Raw genomic sequence first — 25452 nt, forward strand, 5'->3', positions numbered from 1 at the left:
CCAGTTCCTTTACCTTTCCTCCCAAATTTCTGCTGCCTGAGATCTGATGATACCTTGTAGCTCTGTGTCATTCACAGGTTTGGTAAGTACACTTTCTCTGACTTCATCCAAGGCATTGCTAACCATCATTGTTGGAGACTGAGCCAAAGGGAGCCTGAGTTGCTTAGTTAGAAATCAGGACAATTGTGAGCATAGGTCAACTAGTTTTGAATCCTCCTAATGGCTCTGCATCTGGCCTCCTCCACAGGGGGATTATAGGAGACCTTATCAAACACTTTACAAGAATGAAGGAATACTACTATATCCACAGGACCCTGCCTTACCAATCTGGAATCCCATCTTCAAAAGAAAAATGAACTTGGTTGGCTCTGACTTGTTCTTGGTACTCCATATTGGTTATTAGTGATCAATGACTAACAACTCTCTGACCACCTCTTATCTTGAATTTTGCCAAGAAATAATGACAAGCTTACCAATATGTGTTTTCCTTAATCTTCCATGTTCATTTTCTGGGAAACTTGACACTTAACCATCTTTAGTCTCCTAATATGTCTTCCATTTTCTCTTCTGTGGATGATGCCAACTGTTACGTATGATAGTCTACCAGCCCCTAGATTTACTGGTATAGGTGTCTTGAACTCATTCAGAGCAGGCTGATAGTTTTATCATCAGTTTTGGGTTGTAACTTTCTTTTCCCCCTTATTCTATTTCTTCTGACTGAAAAATCATTCTGCTTGAAGAAGAAAGCAAATTGAGGTTAAGTAATTTCTGGAGTTGAGAGATTACCACACAGGTATACCTCTTCCCTGGGAACATTGTTATTTCCCCTTCTCCTTTTATTAAATTTTTAAGAAGCAAACTAGGTATTTGAGATACTGAATCATAGTAATGAACCTTGTTACATCAAGGCTCTAGTTACCTGTAAGATCAAATTTATCTTGCATTAAAATTTCAGGGTCACTTCTTCACTTCAGGTGCTTAATGGCATTGGTCTGTTGATATGTGAGGCTATGAGCATTCTTTCCTGTAGCTTCTCTGATTGTTGTTATATCTGTCTTCCGTCAACTACATAAAATGTGGTCCAGAGCTCCATCTCGAGACTCTTAACACATGTACCTTTCTAGAGCCTGGCCTAAAGGACTATCCAGACCAAGAAATGTAGCATGCCAGGCTGAGAATAACATATCAGGATTCCATCCAGGAAGATCACATCTGTTGGTCTAGATCATGCAAGTTGCTGTTCATTGTGTCACAATTTAACCTCCTAGGGTCTAGGCAAGGGGCTTCATCACATACTCATGCCAACCTGTGATGACTCTTTCTACCTCTGAGGAAAGAGGGTACGACCCAAAAGATGAGAAGAGCAAAAAGGGGCCAAGGATAAATCAAAGGGGTCAGAGCTTCAGGGAGCCCTGGAGTTATTTGGATCCAACTCTCACATGGTACATAGGAAAACTAAAGGCCAAAGAGGAGTGATAACTTGGCCAAAGTCACACAGGATTATTTTGTTTTGTATTACATACATACATACACACACACAAAACTGGTTTTCTTCCATGAGAATTTGTGTTTGAGGTAGTTCTCACAACTGTTGAGTAGCAGAACTTTGGTCTTCTTGTTCATAAGCCAGTTCTTGTCTTTGTTATACACAACCATTTTGCTATCATATTGAATCTTTGTTCTCAGACACATAAGAACATTGTCTGGGTTGGGATCCCTAGATATTATGAAAAGAGCTCTTTAGTGGGATGCTGTCCTTCTCTGTAGGTTTTAACTGAGGTCTCAACAACTGTCAGGGTTTGCGCTTTTGTTTTTAAGAGATGAGAAGATGTGTAATGGCTTTTACAAAAGTCCAGTTCTAAAATGTGTCATGTTACTGTTTTGCAGGGAGTTCCCAAGTCATCCTTCCTGACTGAGGAGAAGAGAGCCAGGCTAAAGACCAACCCCGTGAAGGTGCACTTCGCTGAGGAAGTGCTTGTCAGTGGACACAGCCAGGTGCGTCACTAGTCAGGGGCTTGAAATCACTCTCCATGAAGCCGGCGAGCCGCCTCCTGGCACTTACCTCTTCGAGACTCTGGATTCTTGCAGCACGGAGAGGATGCTGAGGGAGGGCAGTAGGTTTGTTAGAGGGTCCGAGCACCCTCGGTGAGGTGCCGGCTGACCGTGGACAGGGAGAGCCAGGGAGAGAAGCACGGGGCGTGGCTGGCTGTTAGTCCATGCCTCCATTCTCTTGCCCATGAAATGTCAACAGGTTCTAAATGCTAATTTCTCATTTTGAACCTTTGAACCTCGTGTTCCCTCTGTATCGATAATAGTGATGATAGTGGTGGAGATTGGCCTTTTCCCCACAAGAACCCATTATGTGTTGAACTTCTACTATGTGAACCTAAACTTTTTGGGTACATAATCCTTAGTCATCGTGATACACTGCAAGGGAGATATTTTAACACATGAGGAAGCAGAGGTTTAGAGAGTTTAAGAGAATTAACCTCTGAGATCATATAGTAAGAAAATATACGAGCCCAGGTCTGTGTGACTTCAGTTCTTTTGTTTTCCACTGTAACATCCTGTCCAGTTCTTTTTGATATGGAGGCATCCAGGATTGGGAGCTCAGAGGACAAATTTGTAAAGGGAAAGTATTGGCTGGAGTTTGGTGTTTTTAATGTGGACTGTTGGATTAAAGACTCATTTACTCATAGTTTACACATTTTCTTCCCAATGGTCTGAAACTATTGCCATTCTGAACTCCTCAATCAATATTAGACTTTGAAACGTTCAAGTCAGAGCTTGTCCTTGTCTGTGTAGATACCAGCAGATGCGGCGTCGTGGCCATTTTAACAAAGGGTTCAGGCGATCTTGTTCACATCTGCAGAGTCCTTATTTTCTACCTCGCCTGCTACTTAACAGACCACACCTTCATTAGACCTGAGAGTAGAAGGTGGATTTGTTCATGCAGGGACCAGTGGGAGGCCTAATGCCTGAGACCCTGTCACCCAGCCATGTTTGTGTGTCTGTCTGTCCATGTTTGTGGAAATGGATTGAACCTCTTTAGCAAATTAAATTTAGATTCAGTGTCATTTCTAAGAGTAATACACAGGGATGAGAGGTAGAGGCTAGAACCAGCTCACAGGACAGGTAGAGAATAAGAGTTCTACAGATGTGAACCCGATCACTTGGATCCTGTGTTAAAATGGCTACCATCCCCACTCACTGATATTGTGAGAAGACCAGGTGAGGACAGGTTTTGACCTGAACTGGCTACAAAAAATGGTTCAGAGTTTTGGTAGGGGGTGGGAGGTTAGAGAAAGGTTCTAAAAAGGTATTTCTGGGGAGACTTGTAGATCAGAGCACCAAGTCTCTGTATCAGCCACATAAGGCAGAGACAGCAAACCCAGTGAGAGTTCATCACTGTGACCTACCTATTCATCCTTTCAAATGTTTAAAAAATGATAAAATTGGGGCACCTGGGTGGCTCAGCCGGTTAAGCGTCCAACTCTTGGGCTCAGCTCAGGTCATGATCTCAGGGTTGTGGGATCGGCCCTGCTTAGGTTTTGTCCACGCTCAGCAGGGAGTCTGCTGGAGATTCTCTGTCTCCCTCTGCCCCCTGCCCACACGCACTCCCTCTCTCTCTCTCTAAAATAAATAAATAAATCTTTAAAAAGTAAGTAAAAGATGATGAAATTGGTTGTTAACCTTTCCCCTGAAAGCACGATAAGGTCCCAGAAGAATTTAAAATAGTAAGCTAGGGGCACCTGGGTGGCTTAGTCGTTAAGCGTCTGCCTTCAGCTCAGGTCATGATCCCAGGGTCCTGGGATCGAGCCCCGCATCAGGATCCCTGCTCAGTGGGAAGCCTGCTTCTCCCTGTCCCACTCCCCCTGCTTGTGTTCCCTCTCTCGCTGTGTCTCTCTCTGTCAAATAAATAAAATCTTTAAAAAAAATAAAAATAAAAAATAAAATAGTAAGCTAACATTTGCAAAATGCTTAACTTTGCTAACAGTTAAAGAAATGCAAAGGGAAATATGAAGAAGTGCCACTTTACACTGAGTAAATGAGCACAAATAAAGAAAAAAATGTAAGGCCTGTTGCTGACCAAGTAGCCACAGTCATGCTCTAACCGGGGGCTTTGTAAATTGGTTTCATCTGTTTTTATGTGGGGGGTGGGGAAGACAAAACATAATGAATGCCATAAAAAAGTGACCCAAGGATCACATTCCTGGGACGCCTGGGTGGCTCAGTAGGTTAAGTGTCTGCCTTCAGCTCAGGTCATGATCCCAGGGTCCTGGGATCGAGTCTCGCATCGGGTCCCTTGCTCGTCAGGGAGCCTGCTTCTCCCTCTGCCTGCAGCTCCCCCTGCTTGTACTCTTGCTCACTCTCTCTCACCTATGCTCTCTCTCTCTAGCAAATAAATAAATAAAATCTTAAAAAAAAAAAAAAAGGATCACATTCCTATTAATTTAGTCTATAAAATAATTTAAACGCAAAAATCCATGTGTTCAAAGATATCTATGGTACGGATCTTTAAATTAGAAAAAAAAAAATGAAAAGAATGCTAAATGTGTAGGGCCGAGAATGGTTAAATCCATTCTGATATTTCAAACCAGTAGAAGATTTTAAGTCCATTAAAATTACAAACATTGGGGCACCTGGGTGACTCAGTCGGTTAAGCCTTCAGCTCAGGTCATGATCCCAGGGTCCTGGGATCGAGCCCCGCATTGGGCTCTCCACTCAGTGGTGAGTCTGTTTTTCCCTCTCCCTCTGTGATCTCGCTCACTTTCATTCTCTCTCAAATAAATAAATAAAATATTAAAAAAAATAAAATTACAAACATTAAACCCCCAGGAAAAAGTGTATGAAATACGTGTTGAGTAAAAAATGAAGATAGAAATCACGCATGCTCTGTTGCCACTCTCTAAAAGCGATTTACAGGTATAGATAAAAATTGGGAGAAGCCTTAGAGAGAAGTAAATGGTGATAGTTATGTGATGCTGTTGTGGATGTATTTTTTGGAAGTCCCAAATAATAAAGTCCCAAGGAAGAAATTTTGCCCTTGAGAAATCCAAAGATGAAGGTCATTCTAAACACCCGAAACCGGAGAAGTGAGACGAGAACAGAGCAAGCAGTTTGCAGTCCCTCATCCCTGATTGTGAAGTGACACTGTGATCCGAACGTACCCCTCTTTCCTCCATAAAACTGTGTTTTTTTTTCAGTTATAGAGAGTGATGAGTGTGAGTCTTACCGAAAAGATATGAGTGCCCTTATAGTTAGAAGATGCAAAATTCTCATCTGAGGTGGACTGTCCGTTTTTTTGCGAAAAGATGATAGGCTTCTCTACCCAGGTGGGCTTTATATCCAAACTCTTTGCAAAGATTAAAACTGGGGTCAGTTTTAGCTCAAATCTTGGGGACTCTAGAACTGCTTGCTCATGGATTCTGGAAGACCCCAACCCCCAGGGCTTTCTTGATTTGCAGCTAAGCACTCAGAGGTCACTTTTATGAGAGCCAGCCCTGGGGGGATTCTCTAATCCCAAAGGGAAGCGTTCTCTTGCCCCATCCCAGGAATTCTGGCTGGCAGGGGTTACAAAACACAGATCAGTCCTGTGCCTGCTTCCCAAAAAACCCTCCAAGAGTGGCAGAAGCCCTTAGGTGATTCCACAAGCCTACGGCGATGATTGGGATGCGTGAAGGTGGGAGTAGCCCTCTGCCCTTTGGTGATGCTTCACTACAAGGAATGCAGCAGGAAAATGGGGGGGGGGCGGGCTTTGAGGGAGCTTCCCACCCCAATCAGCACCCCCCAGCCGCACCAGGAAAGGCCCTCTGGGGTGAGTGTGCATGCTTGTCATCTGATTTATTAAATTGTATCCCATGAGGGTAACAAGCAAATGTATTGAAGTGGCAGCTGATGGTTGTGAGACCTCACACGGGCTCATGCAGTACCATTGGGATGCTTGTGACAGGGCTCACTCTTCTCCACCATCTGAGGTCTGACACCTGTAGTGGATATTCTGGAACATAGCATGCCTATCTCTGTGTGGCATCGACCCGGTCCATTGGAGAAATCTCCCGATGCCAAGAATCAGCCCACGACACGGTGAGGAGGTTAGGGAGGATCCTGTTCTCCACACTGGATGGGGCCAGGGGAGCTGAGGACTTGTCACACCCAGGGAAAGGAAAGGCCAGTTTCAACTCTACTCTTGTGTTTTCCAGGGTAATTCTCTGCTCTGCATGCCCAACGTGCTCAAGCTATACTTGGAGAACGGACAGACCAAAGCTTTCAAGTTTGAGGCAAACACAACTGTGAAGGTATTAAGAGTAAACTTGAGTCTCTTTCCCAGTGAGAATTTGCCAGCTCCCAGGACCCCCAGGCATCTTGCCCTGCAGCTGCCTTGGTGCTCCTACAGCCGTGATGGTCTGGGTACCTGCAATAAGCCAAGCACTGTGTTATCTCATTAGCTGTATAACCACCCAGCAAGATGTGTTTTTATCACCATCTTCCAGGGGAGGAAATCAGGGCTCAGAGGGATGAAGTACCCAAGGCCTGTGACAGCTTGTAAGCCTCCATTCACCCTTAACCACTGGGCTCCCTGCCTCTTGTATGGGACTCCACCGGCTACCCAAATGACTAGTGCAGCTAAAAACTCAAGCAACATGTCAGAGCGGGCCCAAGCATCTGCATATTCTGTTCTGGGTTGAAGACAGTTCAACTTACATCCAATGGGTTCCTCCATTTGAGGGAGATGCTCCAGGGGTGGGGGTACAGACTAGGTAAAGAGTGGTTTTGTCTTCCAGAAGCTTGCAGTCTAGTTGAGGGAGGTTGGACATTCGAGGAGCTCCTGAGAGTCCAGGGCAGGATGAAATAAGGGCTGCAAAGAGAGGGACAAGGAAGCGCTCTGCATGCAGGGGAAAGAGCACCATCTGCTCCTTCCTGGCAGTACGTCAGAGGAGGCTCTGCAAAATAAAGCTGGACCTGAGCTGAGCTTTGAAGGGCAACCAAGAATTCAACAAGGGAAGGGGGGGCAGGGCTGTTGGCGGGGGTTGGAGGGCGCACAGCAGTCTGAGGAAGTCACATGGACTAATGCAGAGAGCCAGGAAGTAGTGATCCGTGCAGCGGGATGAGGGCACAGGCCATTTGCTGGTGGGAGGAGAGGACATGGCACAGGCTGGCTGCGGGGGCCGCTGAAGACGGGACACAGAGTTTGGGTTTTATTCACAGGGACTGGGGAGCGGCACGACAGCTTCTGACCAAGAGTAGATGGTGTTAGAGCGAGGCTCCGGTGAAGAAGCAAATAAAGGGGGTTCAGATGGGCCAGTGCAGCTGTAGGTGATGGACAGTAGCCGAGACCCACACAGACACGCACTCTCACTCACACACACGTACCCCGCATGCACACGTACAGGCACACAGCCAGTGTTCCTCTTTGTCGCTTTCTTTTGGCAATTCCTAGAGCTGCTCCAAATGCCCTATCCCATTCTTGCCTCAGCATGACTTAGGAGAAGCCGGAGAAAGCCTCTCTGAACCCGGGAAGCCCTGCTCAGAGAAGGAAGAGGAGGGAGGAATGGATTTGTTAAGTGTTTACTACAGGCCTGCTCTCGGGCACTTCCTTGTGTACTATCTCATCTAATGCCCCCGGTAACCTTGTGAAGTGACGAGTGTTATCCCCATTTTGTAGATGAGAATCCAGGCCCAAGAGACCTCCAAATTGTCAAGGTCAGCTAGCTGGTAACTGGCTTCAAACTTGGCCTGTTTCTGAACCCTGCCCTGGAGCTTGCCACACTACCATTATGCACCAAAAGTTTTGCAGATGAATTAGACACGGTTTCTACCTCTGCCATCTTTGATCCAAGTGCATTGGAATGGAAGGCATGATTTATTTAAAGCAAGTCCCACTTTGGTGGCCGAGAAGACTGAGAGGATTTACAGTAAAAGCACACACCACAGGGAAATTAGACCCCAGATGATAGACAGAGTTGGGGAAATGAGCAAGGTTTTAGCTGGTATAATACTGGTTAATTTTACTTATCTGTAGTAACCAAATTTTTAAAAAGTAAATCTTTTAGTTCTTTATGACAGAGAGGGGTGGGGGAGGATAGAAACAAATCCCATCAGTCAAAAAAGGAAAAATCCCTGTCTGTTCAGATTGACTTCTCTTCCCTGCCTCCCTTACCAAGGGAAGCAAAGTTCTTGCAGTAGAAAACCCCCTTTCTCTAAGTCAAGAAAAATATGTCATTCGACCCGGTGAACAATTGTGTGCCCACAAAGTTGTCAGGGACACAGCAATAAATTACCCAGGGTCACACCCAAAGGGAGCCCAGACTCGGGCTGGGGCTGGGAGGAGGCGGGGGACCTGGGGATAACTCACTGTGTGCTGAGAAAGGTGCAGCATGCTCAGGATCATGAACATGGGATATGAAAATGGTGTGCTGAGGCCTCAGGGCACAGAGACCTGCCAGCTGGAGAAAAAGGAAAAGCCCCCAGGGAGGCTGACTTGGAAAGATGGACGGACTGTTGACAGGAATAGGCCCTGTGTGGGGTGTGAAGACAGCACCTGGGGCATGGGGAATGGCACCAACAGAGATCCAAAGATCGGAACGTTTGACAGTAGAGGGCTTGTCCACTCTGGAAAACAGGATGGAGGCTCCTCAAAAAGTTGAAAATAGAGCTACCCTACAACCCACCAATTGCACTACTAGGGATTTACCCCAAAGATACAAATGTAGTGATCCGAAGGGGCACCTGGAAGCAATGTCCACAATAGCCAGACTATGAAAAGAGCCCAGATGTCCCTCGACAGATGAATGGATAAAGAAGATGTGGTGTACACACACACACACACACACACACACACACACACACACACACACACACACACTGGAATATTAGCCATCAGAAAGGATGAATACTTACCATTTACATCAATGTGGATGGAACTGGAGGTTATTATGTTAAGTGAAATAAGTCAATCAGCAAAAGACAATTATCATATGATCTCAATGATATGTGGAATTTAAGAAACAAAACAGGATCATAGGGGAAGAGAGGAAAAAATAAAACAAGACAAAATCAGAGAGGGAGACAAACCATAAGAGACTCTTAATCATAGGAGACAGACTGAGGGTTGCTGGAGAGGAGGGGGTGGGGGGATGGGGTAACTGGGTAATGGACATTAAGGAGGGGAGGGGGTGGGGGGATGGGGTAACTGGGTGTTGGGTACTCTGTTGGTAACTGGGTGATGTAAGCAGATCAAGTGGGAGAAGTGGATTGGCACCTGATACTGGAGAGTTTTGAGTATTAAGCTGAGGAGTTTGTATTTGGGCTAGCAGGCCATGGGGGTCCCCTATTCTTGAGCAAGGGAACACAATCAGTACACAGTCAGTCTTGGCCTAGCAACTTTCTGTAGAAAGGGGTCTGCACACTTTTTCTGTAAAGGGCAGATAGTAAATATTTCAGGTTTCCAGGCCGTGGGGTCTCTGTCACAGTTACTCAGCTCTGCCATTATAGCAGATGGACATGGCTGTGTTCCCATATGACTTTAATTACAGAAGCAAGCAGTGGGCTGGATCTGACCTATGGGTGTTCCAACCCTTGCTTTAGATGAAAGGTGGAGGTCAGATGGGTAGTAGGGTGGTCATTAGGATACCACCCTACAAAGTGGAGAAATGGGTGAGCTCAAACTGTGGTAGACATGGGAGGATGGAGAAGGGGACACAGTCAGGAGATGGGCTCTCCATCAAGGCCGTGCAAAGCAGGCGTGAGATAATGTTGAGTTACGGAAGCAGATAGATTCTTCAGGACATAGTTACTGGTGAGTTATGGAGCAAAATAGAGCAAGTGGAAAGAGGATTCAGACTGAGGATCATGAGGAACAGGTAGCACCTGAAAGTTTGGCATTTACTAAACCTGAACTTTTGGCAGGACAACTCTGATGAGTCTGTGATGATTATTTATTCATTGAGTGAAAGTTTACTGAACGCCATTGAATGCCAGGTTCTGGAGATCTAATGGCGCACAAGACAGGCAAGGTTCACATTTTTTTTTTTAAGATTTTATTTATTTATTTGACAGAGAGAGACACAGCAAGAGAAGGAACACAAGCAGGGGGAGTGGGGGAGGGAGAAGCAGGCTTCCCGCCGAGCAGGGAGCCCTATGCAGGGCTCAATCTCAGGATCCTGGGATTGTGACCTGAACCGAAGGCAGACGCTCAACGACTGAGCCACCCAGGCGCCCCAAGGTTCATATTCTCAGGAGTTTACCGTCTAGTGGGTGAGAGACAGTAAGCAAGTGCGCCTGGGTGGCTCAGTCGGTTAAGCATCTGCCTTCAGCTCAGGTCATGATCCTAGGGTCCTGGGCTCGAGCCCTGCATTAGGCTTCCTATCCAGTAGGGAGTCTGCTTCTCCCTCTGCCTCTGCCCCCACCCCCACTGTGCTCTCTCTCCCTCAAACAAATAAATAAAATCTTTAAAAAAATAAAAAAGAAAGACAGTAAGCAAGAAAACAACTATTAGCAGCTAGCATGTACTGAACACTTGCCATCTGCTAGATACTGTTCTAAGTGCCTTAACTGGGGAAGTTCACACACAAAACAGCCCCATGAGATAAGTGTTATTATTACCATTTTACAAATGGAAACACTGAGGCATTGAGAGAGTAAGGAATTTAACCAGGGACACACAGCTAGTGGAGGTGGTCTGGGTCTAGAACCCATTCACTTAACTTGGCTGTACTGTCTCTTACTAAAGAATATAGCTGTTACTGAAGCACATAGTATTAAATATCGATGAGGGAAACGAACGGGACTCGGAGACACAGAATGGTGGGGGCAATCACATTTAGATAGAGTGACCAGAGAAGGCCTCACCAAAGAGAGGGAAACAGCCTTGTAATTGGAAAAGTGTGCCAGGCAGGGAGAACAGTATGTGCGAATGCCCTGTGGCAGCGAAGGCCTTGTGATGACAAAAGGCTGCTATAGTGAAGGAGGGGAATGTGGCACCGCAACTCTAATGACACAGCAGTAATGATCATTCCACGCTATCAGCCACCCTGAGACATAGGCATTGTTATCCTCCATTTTGCAGGAAGAAACTGAGGTTGAGGAATGTTAGATTGATTTCCCAGTTGCAGAGTGGGTAGGTGGTGGGATTCTGTCTGGTTAGCAGTTGAAGATGCAGACCCCCCAGCAAGAGGATGAATCCAGAGACCCTGAAGAGAGGCATAAGCCTCCAGCGCATGGCTTCAGCCTTCCAACAATGCAAGACGGGATGGCTGTATGGTTGGTGCTGGAGCCCCGAGGAGAGGGGAGCAGTGGGCGGAGGGCCACGAGGGGCGATGAGAAGTCCACATGCAACCTGGCTGCCTAAGTTGGCAGTGGACCTGTCCGCACAGGCTTTTTTTCTCCCCAGTGGCACTGAGGAGCAGAGAGGAGGCCGAGGAGGTCCTCCCGGCTCTGTGCCTGAGCTTGAGGGTCAGCCTGCCCCTCGGTGACCCTTATGCCTCTCTGTGCCTGGCAGGACATCATCCTCACTGTGAAGGAGAAGCTGTCCATCCGCAGCATGGAGTACTTTGCACTGGCCCTGGAGGAGCAGTACAACATCTCCCGGCTGCACCTGCTGCACGAGGAGGAGCTCATCCAGCAGGTACGCCTGTTCCTCGTGAGGAGACCCGGGCTGGGCAAGCCTCGCACCTCAGCCAGAACATTCGGGGATAGGGCTCAGCACATCTGCAGTGTGGACGCACTTTCTCGTGCCCTCACTCAGCCTGGAGATGACAGGGCGAGAATCAGGACTGATTTTCATATAGGTATGTGGGGTCCCATTTTGCAGATGTAGAGACAGTGACTTAGAAGGAGAAGGTGACTTACTGAAGGTAACGAAACCAATAGAGCCCCATCTTTTGCTTCCAGCTCTGATGATCTTTGTAAAGTCAGGGAAGAATTTGTTGCTGGGTCTAAGCTCTTTTTTTTTTTTTTTTTTTAAAGATTTTTTATTTATTTATTTGAGAGAGAGAGAATGAGAGAGAGCAAGCACATGAGAGGGGGGAGGGTCAGAGGGAGAAGCAGACTCCCTGCCGAGCAGGGAGCCCGATGCGGGACTCGATCCAGGGACTCCAGGATCATGACCTGAGCCGAAGGCAGTCGCTTAACCAACTGAGCCACCCAGGCGCCCTAAGCTCTTTTTATGAGACTTACCCCCTGAGCTGGACCCTGCTGGATGCACAGAGCACAGTCTCTCTGTAGCACTCAGTCTTTCAGCCATTCGGTGATTTGTTGTACCAGCTTTTTAACACTTCTATTCCATTAGCATTAAAAAAGAAAATCAGATGAAATCCCCAAGATAGTTGAAGTAGGAAAAAAAAAAGTGAGGTGCCTAATGTAATAACAATGTATACTAGACTATTATTTGTGGAAAAGAAAATGATACACATAGGTAGAAGCATATATACACATAGACTGTCTCTGGAAAGACAGCTAAGAAACTGTAAGCAGATTTTTTTTTGGAGATGGGAGCAGTTTGATGGAGTCAGTGGGAAACTTGACTCTTTTGAGCCTTTTACATTTTATACCCATGGGAAAGTCATCGGCAAAGCGAAGGTCTGCAGCTGTCTTGGGAAGCATTAAAATTGAAATCTCTGGGGACTTTCATTATTATTATTATTTTTTTAAGTTGCTTTGTGGAATAGCTGTGAGAACAAAGGTGGTTAGCAGATTAACCGTGTCTCCCTTTCCCATTGCAGGTGGTAGAAAGAGAGGAGTCACAGGACTACCGCTGCCTCTTCAGGGTGTGTTTTGTTCCCAAGGACCCCCTGGACCTCTTGAAAGAAGACCCTGTGGCCTTTGAATACCTCTATCTGCAGGTGACTGGACCTGCCCTTCCTAAAATAACTGTGGTTGTTCTCAAAGATGGCACATTGGGTTATTTTGAACACGAGCTTAAGGCAATTAAGCAACTCCCTGGTAGGGATTATCTTTATCTGAAGGAGAAGAGGCCTGATCATCCCTCACAATTTCCCTTTCTGTCACTGAGTTGCTATGTTAGGAGTTTTGCTATGTATTAATGAAATTTAGGCTTAGTCCTCATTGTGGAGGATGCATTTTTTACTAGTATTTAAGTTATGGTTTTTATGGCTACAAGGGGTGTTAGTGCTTCAAAGCCTTGTTTTAGAAATGATGAAACTGAGTCTTGGGAAGGTCACATGATCTGCCTGGGTCATGCATTTGGTAGCGGAGCCAAAAATTGGTTCCTTGACCCCTAGCCTGGTGTTCCCCCTACTCTGCCTGCTCGGGTGAGATTTATCATGTCGTTTTTATACTGATGAAAAAGAATCATTTGGGAGGCGTGACCATTTTACAGATGAGGTAACTCACACTAGGTGGATTAACTTGCCCAAATCTTACAGATACGGTGGCAGCAAATAACAACACTACTTTATCGTTGTATAATGCTGTGTCCTGGTACCCGCTTTCATGTGTTACCTAATTTAAACCTCACAGAGACTGTGGAGGGTAGACTTGGCTATCCTCCTTTAGCAATGGGAAGACATCAATGTTCTGAGTCTTAGTAAGTTAACCAAGGTCACACAGCCAGGTCTCAAAGCCTTTTGCTGGAAAGAACTAGGAACACAATCCATCTATTCTTGTCTCCCAATTCCTATGATGTAATCTCTTCTAGAGCTGCAGCGATGTGCTCCAGGAGCGCTTTGCTGTAGAAATGAAATGTAGCTCTGCGCTCCGACTCGCAGCCCTGCACATCCAGGAGCGGATCTACGCATGCGCTCAGCCACAGAAGATCTCTTTGAAGTACATAGAGTGAGTGGCAGGGGACTTCTAGGTCCCGTCAACAGCAGCTGTGTTGCATTTATAACCTGGCTGGCCCCTGGCCAGCATGGCCAGATTCCACAGAAAGCTGATACTCACCTACCTACCCGTCTGTCTGTTGCCTTTCCATGCATCTCCCTCTCCACTGTCTCTGACCCAACCCAGCTCCCCCAGATGTCAGGATTGGGCTGCTCCCTCTGGGGCAGAAGCCAACGGCAGATGGAATGACACAGGATCCCTTTGTAAATTCCCAGTTCCTGAGAGAATGTCTTGGGAAATCAGTTGACAATATCAGTGTAAAGCTCTTCTGAGGGCAGACATGCCTTGGAAATTAATTTTGTGTGAGACACTTGTGTTGCATTATATTCTTCATTAGGACAGTTTCAAGTCCTGGGATTCCAACACCGCCTGATTCTTAGCCTAAATTTTCACTTTGCTCTGGGCAGCATCAACCAGGTTTGTTAACCCACTCACCAAATTTCAACTCTGTCCTGTCTGGACATCAAAATCAGTCGGGGACTCCTATTTAAAAAATACAACAGATCCTTGGCCCTGTTCCTAAAATACTGGATCAAATCTCTAGGGAGTGGGACCTGAGAATCTATATTTTTAACCAGTTTGTTGGGGAATTTTGAGGCTGTTAGGCTGGTACCATTCTGAAACATGACCTCAGGGATTCACGGGTGCTCTGTGTTGCCCCGCGAAAGTATGTTATACATATGTGATCATTATTTCTCACACATGTTGTAGGAAAAAAAGATTGAGATCTGTTCTGATTAATAGAATATCACACCACACTGGGGCACCTGGGCGGCTCAGTCAGTTAAGCATCTGCCTTCGGCTCAGGTCATGATCTCAGGGTCCTGGGATCAAGCCCCGAGTCGGGCTCCCTGCTCAGCAAGGAGTCTGCTTCTCCCTTCTCCTCTGACCCTCCCCCCATTGTGCTCACTCGTTTGCATGCACACTCTCTCTCAAATAAATAAATAAAATCTTAAAAAAAAAAAAAAAGAATATCATACCACACCAAAAGTAATCAGCTCCCATAAAGACAGGTGGGGTTTAATTCCTGAATGGCTGTGGTTTTTATGGAGAGAGTGTATGTGTATTAAATATATATAAATATAAATATATGACATTTATAAATTTTATGTATATTTACACACACATGTATATATATCTGTGTATATATCTTCTGTTGAGAAAGAAGCTCATGATTGCAGTATTCTGGGAACATCGGTTCCTGAATCAAAAGTAATTATGCTCTTAATTAGAGCCAAGTATACTGTAAAAATGGTGTCTCCAATATCTCATGGCAGGAAGGACTGGGGAATAGAGAACTTTATATCTCCAACTTTACTCCGAAACATGAAAGGCAAAGACATCAAGAAAGCCATTAGCTTCCACATGAAGAGGAACCAGAATTTGCTGGAACCCCGACAAAAGGTAATGTCGTGGCCTCTGCCAACACCAACCCTACCCCCTACCCCCAGCTGTCTGTTGTGAAACCTCAGAGAAAGCATTTTCAGTATTGCGTAGATTTTAGGCAAGCGAATAACTCTAACTTAAGTCTTTTTTTTCCCCCTATTTAAGCAACTTATTTCTGCTGCCCAGCTACGTTTAAATTATCTACAGATCCTTGGGGAACTCAAGACATATGGTGGAAAAATCTTTAATGCTACTCTAATGGTATGTATTCTAGAAATGTGGACCCCTACTCTTAATGAGAGACTGTAGAGGTCCTCTGAAGATTGGTGTATCTTTTAGCCTAAAATTCATGAGCCCCCTGTCATGTACCAGAATTTGTCTGGGATGTGAAATATTACACCATCAGGGAGTGTTTATCATACTTGGTGCCAGCCCTGTGACAGATGCTGGGTAGAGACAGAACTCAGTAAGACATGATTTCTACCCTCAAAAAATGAAACAAAGTACCCAACAGACCAAGTGAGGCCATGGGAAAGGCACTGGACTCTTGCTGTGGAGTTTGAAGACAGAGGGCAGCCTTGCCGGCTTCAGGTTGAGTATGGCGGGGAGAAAGGATTAGGGAAAAGCAGGAAGGTTGGATTTGGCCAGATTTCAGTCTGAAGGAAAGGCATTCTGAGGGAAGGGAAATGTAGGCAGTTTACGCTGGTGCTTTGGGTATATGAAGGTGAAGAGGAAGAATGGGAAATTGTGAAAGAAAGATGAGGATGTTAGATTGACTGCCAGGCTGGGGTCCTGACTGTTCAGAAGGAAAGAATTGAGGGTGGATCTGAAAAAGGGAAAAAAGCCAAAGAGCTGTCTGCTCTGGTACTCCTTCCTCCCCCAGCTTGCTTTCTGGAGCCTAGGCCTCGAGCTCTATGCTTTTCAGCAGGCGGGCTGTGGCTTACAGGGACTCTCCCCCACGGCACTGTTCAGACAGCCCCAGAACCCTCCAGCACAAAACCAGACAATCTGCCCATTAGAGGGCTTTTAAATATTTCAACAAAGTTCCTCTCAGTGAATATTTGGTGTGCTTCTGAGTCGTTTACAGTGATGGGTCAGTTTAATCAGATTGCTGACCTACCACTGTAGATGGACAAAGAGAATCAATGTTTGGAGAGAAAGGAAGAGCATCAGATAGTCAGGGGAAGGGAAAAACAGTTGAGTCTTTGTACAAGTAGGTGACGAAAAGGTGGAAAAGAGACTAGATCACAGAAGGGAAGGCTTGAAGGTACAAGAAAAACTTGCACTTTTACCACGGGCTACTCCTGTCCTCTCCCAGCCGTCAAGTTCCTGTCCCCAGCCCCCCTTGACTTTTCCTGTGTAAGGTGAGAACTGGTAGCGGGAGATGCCAGCCACATTGAACTGGCTCAGGGTGCTTGCTAGGCACGAGGGGCTACCAACATAGATAAATACCGACTCTGTTTTCAGGGACCTTAACGTGAACATGACACTCAGATACAAATAATTACAGTGAGAAGTGGCAGCTCAGTGCTACCAGAGCAGGACCGAGGCTGTGGTGTGGGAACAACGCAGAGGAAAGGGGCTACTCTGGCTTGAGGAGACAGATGGAGCAGATGTTTTCCATAGGTAGTAGATTTTGATGGAAGCTTTTTTTTTTTTAAGATTTCTTATTTATTTATTTATTTTTAAGATTTCATTTATTTATTTGACAGAGAGAGAGAGACAGTCAGAGAGGGAACACAAGCAGGGGGGAGTGGGAGAGGGAGAAGCAGACTTCCCGCCGAGCAAGGAGTCCGATGCGGGGCTTGATCCCAGGACCTTGGGATCATGACCTGAGCCGAAGGCAGACGCTTAACAACTGAGCCACCCAAGCGCCCCAGGATTTCTTATTTATTTAATTGAGAGAGAGAGAGCAGGAGCCAGGGAGAGGGAGAAGCAGACTCCCCACCAAGCAGGGAGCCCAATTTGGGACTTGATCCAGGGACCCCGGGATCATGACCTGAGCCTAAGGCAGAGGGTTAACCGACTGAGCCACCCAGGCACCCTTGACAGAAGCTTGTAAAGAGGGGTCAGGATTTCAATAGGGCGCAGCATGAATATGGGCCATAGGTGTGAAAGCACAGGTTATGTTTACGAAACAGGTAACAGTCCCGTGGTTTGGCTCTCTCTTGTGAAGCGTCTTGTAAGAGATACACTTATACTTAATTTAGCTGTAGATGGGGCCCTGGTTGGGCCATTGCCTAGTTTGGCAGTCTAGGGAAGAGTTGGCGAGGGAGGATCTGAAATAAAAATCATGGAGTTTTGTAGAGAGAGGTATCATGTCTTGCATGTGCAATGTATTTTCACTCACTTGTGAATGAAAACTAATTCCTCTTCCACTGGATGCAGTTACAGGATAGAGAGTCGTATATTGCCCTTCTAGTTGGAGCCAAATATGGGATTAGCCAAATTATCAGTAGCAAACTCAACATCATGTCCACGTTGGCAGAGTTTGCAAACATCAGCCGTGTAGAGCTGACAGAAGAGTCCGAGAAAGTGAGCATGGTCAAAGTGTATCTTCAGGATGTCAAGGTAATGCATGGGGAAGAGATTTTGAATCCAACTTCTGGAATTTGGGGCTCAATTATCCTAGGGTAGTTTATGCAAATATGGATATTAACAAAATCTAATATCCAGCATTTGCTGAAGAGGATGAATCATCCATCCTGTATCATCAAAAGGAGAATAATGAACAGGGTGCATTTTCTTGGGAAGGTCCTAAAAGGGTTTGGATTTTTTTTTCTTTGTGTGTGTGTGTGTGTTTTGTTTTGTTTTGTTTTGGTGTAAACTGAGCTTGGAATATATACTTTTCTGATGGGTTTAGAAACTAAGAGGGCACACCAGATGATTTTATCACATGTATGGGACCAGAATGGCTGCTCAAGAGTTTCGAGTGGCAGCAGTAAAAATGGGCAAATGATGCAAAGTACTTCCCTAGCCTCTCTGCCAGGTCCTACATTGCCTTTCCTTTGCTTTAATTCTGACGTGCTCAAGGGTGCATTATTTGTTATTGCATTATTTTTTTTATCACCCTCTTCTTCCTTCTCCATTTGCTTTCCTTTTCTTTTTCCAGATCAGGTCTCAAAGGGGCCCCACTGCATGAATGAACAGGGTGGGGTGGGGTGGGGTGGTTGGGATGGGGAGGCTGGACTAGGGGGTGAAGAGGCAGGAGACATGGTAGAGATTCAAGGGGAAGAACTCACTGTGTGTCTGTGAGTGTGTGAGTACGTGCATGTGTGGTTGTATGTATGCGTACATGTATGCTTATTTCCAGTGTTGCAGGTGAGAATAGGAGACACCAGGCGGCCTGCCTGTGGGCCATGGCTGGACTTACTTGGAATCTCTCATTGACCCCACGTGGCCTTGTTGTCAGTCTTCGGACGGTCTCTTAGCCCTTCATGTAAGAGCTCTCTTTATCTTCAAAGGTTCTGACGTTGCTACTGGAATCTAACAGTGCAAAAGACCTGGCCTGCCTGGTTGCTGGGTACTACAGGCTGTTTGTGGACCCAGATACCTCCATTTTCCTCTGGCCAGGAAACAAACAACAGGTGCACCGGGTATCTGCTGAAGAAGGTGAGGTGCTGAGGCTTGCTCCTATAAGGACCAGCCCTTTCCACAGCCTAAAGGAAGGGGGTTAATTGAGTTGAGCTGAGACTTCCACCTGAGTGGATGAGAGCTATTTTCCCATTTATTTCCTGGTAAACAGTTGATCTTTCTAAAATCCTAAATAGGCTTTCTTTGTAGCTGAGAGTCCCCTAAAGACACGAAATGCTGTTGAACGTCTCTGATTCCCTGTGGTATTTCCTAAAATCATCTCTAAGATCCACTGCATTTTGTCTTTATTTTAGCAAAAAAAGATGTTATTCATTTATTCAGAAAGTACAGATGACCTAGGTTTTTATTCTACATCTAGGTGCTCTGTTGCATTCTCTTGAATTATAATAGAAATTCTCAACCTTACGTGTTTAGAAGAAGGGGATACTGGAGATAAAAGGAAATCAAAATCATATATAAGGAATGAAGTAGTGAAGGCCAGATGAGATGAACAGTCCCCCAGGCCAGCTCCCAGTTTCTCTCAGGCTTTTGCTTCAGCACTGTTGATGGAGCATTTTCCCACTGGTTTGCTGATAAACGTTGAAACACTCCCCCTACGGCTAATTTCAGGCTACCAACGTGATGTCACTGAACGGCTCAGTAGCACAACATTATGTAGCCTTTCCTCCATTTGGATCAAATGGGCATAAATAATCTCAAGGGATTAGATAATAGTAAGATAAAGTAAAATAATTCGGAAGTGATGAGTTTTGGGGACTTGTTGTTTTGGTTTTAACATGGTTTATGAACAAGGGATGATATCTTAGAGTCTTACCAGACAATGCAGAGTGGGAGCAGTTGTGAAGGTCTGGTGGTGGGAGGGACTGCTTCTGCTGGGGCAGGGGGCAGTGGGAGGGAAGGCACTCTAGAGGGGGGATGTTTGAAGCAGATCTTGAAAGACTGGTGGAATTAACCAGGCAAAGAAGAGAGGAGAGATCATTTGAAGCAGAGGGGACAACATGGAGGCATGACACAAAGGGCAAGGTCATGATCTGTGAGAAGCTCTCTGTGGTGGCTGGAGCATGTGAAGCCTGCAGGGGATGACCAGGCTGTTGAGAAGGGGTCAGAGCCACACTGTGAGGGGGTGCCCAGGCTGCTGAGGAGGGGTCGGGGCCACACTGTGAGGGGGTGCCCAGGCTGCTGAGGAGGGGTCGGGGCCACACTGTGAGGGGATGACCAGGCTGTTGAGAAGGGGTCAGAGCCACACTGTGAGGGGGTGCCCAGGCTGTTGAGAAGGGGTCGGGGCCACATGGTGAGGGGGTGCCCAGGCTGCTGAGGAGGGGTCGGGGCCACACTGTGAGGGGGTGCCCAGGCTGCTGAGGAGGGGTCGGGGCCACATGGTGAGGGGGTGCCCAGGCTGCTGAGAAGGGGTCGGGGCCACACTGTGAGGGGGTGCCCAGGCTGCTGAGGAGGGGTCGGGCCACACTGTGAGGGGGTGACCAGGCTGCTGAGGAGGGGTGGGGCCACACTGTGAGGGGGTGCCCAGGCTGCTGAGGAGCGGTCAGGGCCACACTGTGAGGGGGTGCCCAGGCTGCTGAGGAGGGGTCAGGGCCACACTGTGAGGGGGTGACCAGGCTGCTGAGGAGGGGTCAGGGCCACACTGTGAGGGGGTGACCAGGCTGCTGAGGAGGGGTCAGGGCCACACTGTGAGGGGGTGACCAGGCTGCTGAGGAGGGGTCAAGGCCACACTGTGAGGGGATGACCTGGCTGCTATGAAGGGGTCAGGGCCACACTGTGAGGGGGTGACCAGGCTGCTGAGGAGGGGTGGGGCCACACTGTGAGGGGGTGCCCAGGCTGCTGAGGAGGGGTCAGGGCCACACTGTGAGGGGGTGACCAGGCTGCTGAAGAGGGCAGGGCCACACTGTGAGGGGGTGCCCAGGCTGCTGAGGAGGGGTCAGGGCCACACTGTGAGGGGGTGACCAGGCTGCTGAGGAGGGGTAGGGCCACACTGTGAGGGGGTGACCAGGCTGCTGAGGAGGGGTCAGGGCCACACTGTGAGGGGGTGACCAGGCTGCTGAGGAGGGGTTGGGGCCACACTGTGAGGGGCCTTAACTCCCGTGGGAGAGCTTAGGCTCCTCCCTGTAGGCAGAGGAAGCCATCAGGGGATTTAAGTAGAGTATAATGTGATCAGAGAGAAGTTTTTAGAATTATCACACTGGAGGCTATGGCAGAAGAGAAATTAGAGACCTGGGTCAATGCCCTCAACCTTCCTGCCATGAATTCTTCCTGAGTACCAGCAGCTAGATGAGTTTTGATTGTCCTAAAAGCCCGGTAGCACCAGTGGGTCCCCAAGGCCAGGCTTCAAAATGGTGCCAGCCTACTAGCCTCAGAATCCCACAAAGGTTGCTAAGAATACAGATTTTCAGCCCCATTCCCTAGATATTTGACTTAGTACATCAGGGTTAGGGCTGAGGATCTGTTTGATTTTTTAAATATGATTCCCCATTTGGGGACAGGACAGAGCTGGGATTTGAGGAGGGGCCTAGCAAACCTGCGTGATGCTGCCCAGAGCAGAGTGAAATCCAGCCACATAACCTCCATGTTTCCACGAACACATAGCTCTCCTCGGAAGTAGTCCTGTCTCCATTACGCAGTTCAGGTAGATGTGGGAAAGTAGCCCGATGTGTGGGGAGAACATGGACTCTGGAATCCCATGCGTCCTGTGTCAGCCAATGCAGCGTGATCTTGGCTGGCCACCCTGGAGAATGGGAGGGCAGGCAGAATGAGGGATGGGAGGACTTATACCTCTGCCAGTCCCTGAATGCTGTCACCTAACCCCCGGGGTCCCTTGCATTACAGGCTACGAATCCAGGGCGTGCAGCGACTCAGAGGAGTCCTCTGAACTGGATTGTGTGCTGGAACCTCTCTCTGACAGACAACTGCTGAAGCTGGGTCCCTGCAGACCGCTCGTCGAAGAGGAGCTGCCTCCTGGGGACAGCCCCACGCCTGAGGTGGCCAGGAGGGGCCCGAGCATCTCCGGGGCCAGCAGCATGACAGACAGTGCTGAGTCCGAGGCATCTGACTCGGCCAACACTGAGAGCCGAGGCTGCAGGACCAGTGGCTCCAGTGAGTCCATGGACGCCCTGGAAGAGGATGATTTGGACACTTGCTCTTCCAGCAGGTCTGGCTTCTTCCACTCCAGCTCACCGGGCTTCCCAGAGACTCTCGGTTCCAACAGCCAAGAGGAGAGAAGCAGGATTGAAACCAGTGGCTTCCTCTGTCTCCTGGACCTGGCCCAGAGAGCCAGTCCTCCATGCCAGAAGACAGAGTTTTCTGAGAGTCCCGCTCCTGAGACTTTCAGCTGGGGACCAGAACTGAGTGCAGTCAGGCTGGACCCCGGGCTGTATGAGGGCAGCCGGACCGACTACTATAGTCTGTGCTCCGGTGTCTCCCTGGCCAGGCACCTGAGCGACAGCTCGGAGAGCACAGCCTCCCGGCAGGGCGGGGGCCTCCCGGCCTGCGCTCAGCAGCCCAGCTCCGCTCTGGAAGCCCTGGCCCCGCACCTGCCACTGGCCTTGGAGGATGGTAGCTCGGATGAGGAATACTATGATGCTGCTGACAAGCTCACACCCCCAGATGCCCTCTCAGGTGAGCCCTCCGCAGCAGGTCTGCAGACTCGGCAGGCAGCTCCTGAACACCCACAGGGGCAAGGACCAAGCTGGAAGGGAAAACACAGGAGTAAAGCAGGGTCCTTGTCCTTGTTTGAGAAGGCCCAGCGGGGCTCAGTGGACCAAGTTATTATGAGTGTCATAACTTCAAGTCAATGCTACAAGGGAGGTTCAGAGAACTGTAGGCGAGCAAAGATGGGAGGCGCTAATTCAACAGGAAAGGCTTCCCAGAAGAGGTGGCAGATGGACTGGGCCTTGTGTGGTGGACAGAATTTACACAGAAAAGGGTTTGACAGGAGTGCTCAGCAGAGGGAAGTGGCTGCGTCATTACTGACCCTGACGCTACATTAAGTGCGGCTTTGAAGCAAGAAGAACCTGATAGGCCATTGGTGGCCCCTTAAGAGACTTACACATAAGAAAAGGCAGGGGATCTGTTGGTCCTGTTTCTTTCTGGTTCCTTATCCTTTCCTCCACAAAGAGTGTGGGGTGTCTTTCCACATAGAGTGACTTCCTGAGTTGACTTGAGATCCTTGCAGGACACTTACACACACACACACACACACACACACACAAAATATGCTGAAGGAAAAAAAAATTGGAAAATAGCACACAGACATCGATGGTGACCCAGCAGAAGCTGGGGAAGCTGCAGCCCTTTTATTTATTTATTTTTAAAGGTTTTATTTATTTATTTGACAGAGAGACACAGTGAGAGCAGGATCACAAGCAGGGGGAGAGGGAGAGGAAGAAACAGGCTTCCCGCTGAGCAGGGAGCCCGATGCGGGGCTCGATCCCAGGACCCTGGGATCATGACCTGAGCTGAAGGCAGACGCTTAACGACTGAGCCACCCAGGCGCCCCTTATTTTTTTTTTCAACCTTTCCCTGTTCCCTGCCCTCTGGTGGTTTCCTGTTGTTGGTGGGAGAGAGGCCAGCTCCTGAGCAGCCCCCATGAGGCACCTCAAGGTCCTCTGTGACATGGCGTCTTTCTCTCTCTCTCCGTCCTCCTGAGCCCTCTTTCTGCATACCTACCACAGAGACCTCCTTGCTGTTCTTGAAGAGTGCCATGCTCTTTCCTACCTCTGGCCTTTGTTGTGCTGCTCTTTCCACCTGAAACACGCCTCACCCTGATCTTTGGCTGTTAATGCCCACCCATCTATCAGGTCCCACCTGGAAATTCACTTCCCCCGAAACATGGACCCAGACTGCCAAGACTAGGGCTATGTTTTCATAGCCTCCTGGGGGCTTCCTGCCTAGTCCTTAGCATTGCCTATAATTGTCTATTTGTGTGATTTTTGTGTTGATGTTTCTCTTCCTCACTAAAAACCCAAGAATTCCTTAGAGTGTAGGAGCTGTGTATTTCACGCTCAGCCCTGTGTGCCCAGCACATAGTGCCTGGCAATTTTGCTAAATGAATGAATGAACTCTCCACCATCTACCCTGAGTTCATTAATGGACCATACCCCTAGAGAAGGAGAAACTTAGGAGCAAGTTTGCACTGTTCTCCAAAGAATCCAGCCAACTGCCATCCATGCCCTCAGCTTTGCCTTGCTGGGCCAGCCATTGTGCAGGGGTCAAGATGGGGGCACAACAGAGACCGAAACATGGGTGGGCATCAGAATCACCCAAGGGACCAGGTTTAAATACTACAGCTTCTTAGGTGGTAGCCTCCAAGATTCTGATTGAGGAGGCCTGAGGAGCAGCCTAGGAGATGATAAGGTTTTTAATGAGGTATAGCCAAATTGGAAACAACGGGTCTGAGTCCCTCAGATTCTCAAGTGCTGGGTTATGATCCTGATTCCTTCTGCCTGATTCCCTGGACTTCTTCACAAAGTGCTTCTCCACTCAGAAAGGTCCATCCTGGTATGCACAAAACCCCTCATACCTGCGACTGAGTCGTGACACTTTTTTTTTAAGATTTTTATTTATTTGAGAGAGAGAGCATGTAAGCAGGGGGAGGAACAGAGGGAGAGGGACAAGCTGACTCTGTGCTGAGTGCAGAGCCCGACATGGGGCTCGATCCCATGACCCCGAGACCACGACCCAAGCCGAAACCAAGAGTCAGACGTCTAACCAACTGAACCATCCAGGTGCCTGGAGTCGTGACACTTTTTGTCAAGAGAAAGCTCCCTCCGTCCTCATGCCTGTGGTGGCAATAAGAACAGGGGTGGTAGCAGCTCCTGTCACTGACCTACTGGTAGACACAGACCTTGTTCTGGGAGCTTGATATGCACCAGTTCACTGAACCTGCGCGGGAGTGCAAGGCTGCCCACTACCACAGCTACTGACTGACTTGGTCGACATAAACACAAAGAAGGAGTGTTAGAAAGATGTCAGATAGTTATTGAATTGCTAGCAAATGTGAAGAGCTGGTTTAAACCAGGCCCAGAGACTGTGTGACAGGATTCCTCATCGTATTATCAGTGGCTGCAAAGGATGGGCTCTGCTTATTATTATTATTATTATTTTATTTTTTAAAGATTTATTCTACAGAGAGAGAGCCCAATGTGGGGCTCAATCTCATGATCCTGAGATCACGACCTGAACCAAAACCAAAAGTCAGACACTTAACCGACTGCGCTCCCAGGCGCCCCTTATTCTTATTATTTTAAATCTATGTGTTCAAGTGTGAAAATCTAGGAAATTTGTGGCTGACTTTCTAGGTCATAAATCTGGCTACTTGACTGATTGTGGATAGGGCACAATCATGAAGAGTTCCAACAGACTGTAACCATTGGGGGAGATTTCATTCATCTCATTTTCATTTTGGTACTGATTTTCATTTCATTTGGTACTGTGACCAAAAGACAATAAAATGGGTTGTGGGCAACCAAGAATCAAAAACTATTCCCATTTATTGGATGAGCAAATGGAGGAGGTCAAGAATTAGCGTGCCCAAGGTGACCTGGCTCAGCCAGGACTTGAACCTAGGCAACCCTGAGTCCTGAGCCCAAGTTCTCTTAGTCTCTTTGTTTTTCTTCATTT

The 25452-nt window shown here is 47.6% G+C and overlaps 1 protein-coding gene across 2 annotated transcripts in view; it reads left to right on the forward strand.

The window, feature by feature from the left end:
* Positions 1–25452, forward strand: part of FRMPD1 (FERM and PDZ domain containing 1) — a 93736-nt gene that overhangs the window by 65742 nt on the left and 2542 nt on the right. For both annotated transcript variants that reach the window (XM_078061466.1, XM_078061467.1), the window contains exons 6-15: positions 1888–1995; positions 6204–6299; positions 11501–11626; positions 12723–12842; positions 13658–13794; positions 15120–15246; positions 15394–15489; positions 17617–17799; positions 18693–18840; positions 21661–22449. In XM_078061466.1, coding sequence (XP_077917592.1) covers positions 1888–1995; positions 6204–6299; positions 11501–11626; positions 12723–12842; positions 13658–13794; positions 15120–15246; positions 15394–15489; positions 17617–17799; positions 18693–18840; positions 21661–22449 — 1930 coding nt within the window. The remainder of the gene's footprint in view (positions 1–1887; positions 1996–6203; positions 6300–11500; positions 11627–12722; positions 12843–13657; positions 13795–15119; positions 15247–15393; positions 15490–17616; positions 17800–18692; positions 18841–21660; positions 22450–25452) is intronic.

Source organism: Halichoerus grypus, chromosome 14 (genome assembly GCF_964656455.1).
Source record: "Halichoerus grypus chromosome 14, mHalGry1.hap1.1, whole genome shotgun sequence".
Lineage (NCBI taxonomy): Eukaryota > Metazoa > Chordata > Mammalia > Carnivora > Phocidae > Halichoerus > Halichoerus grypus.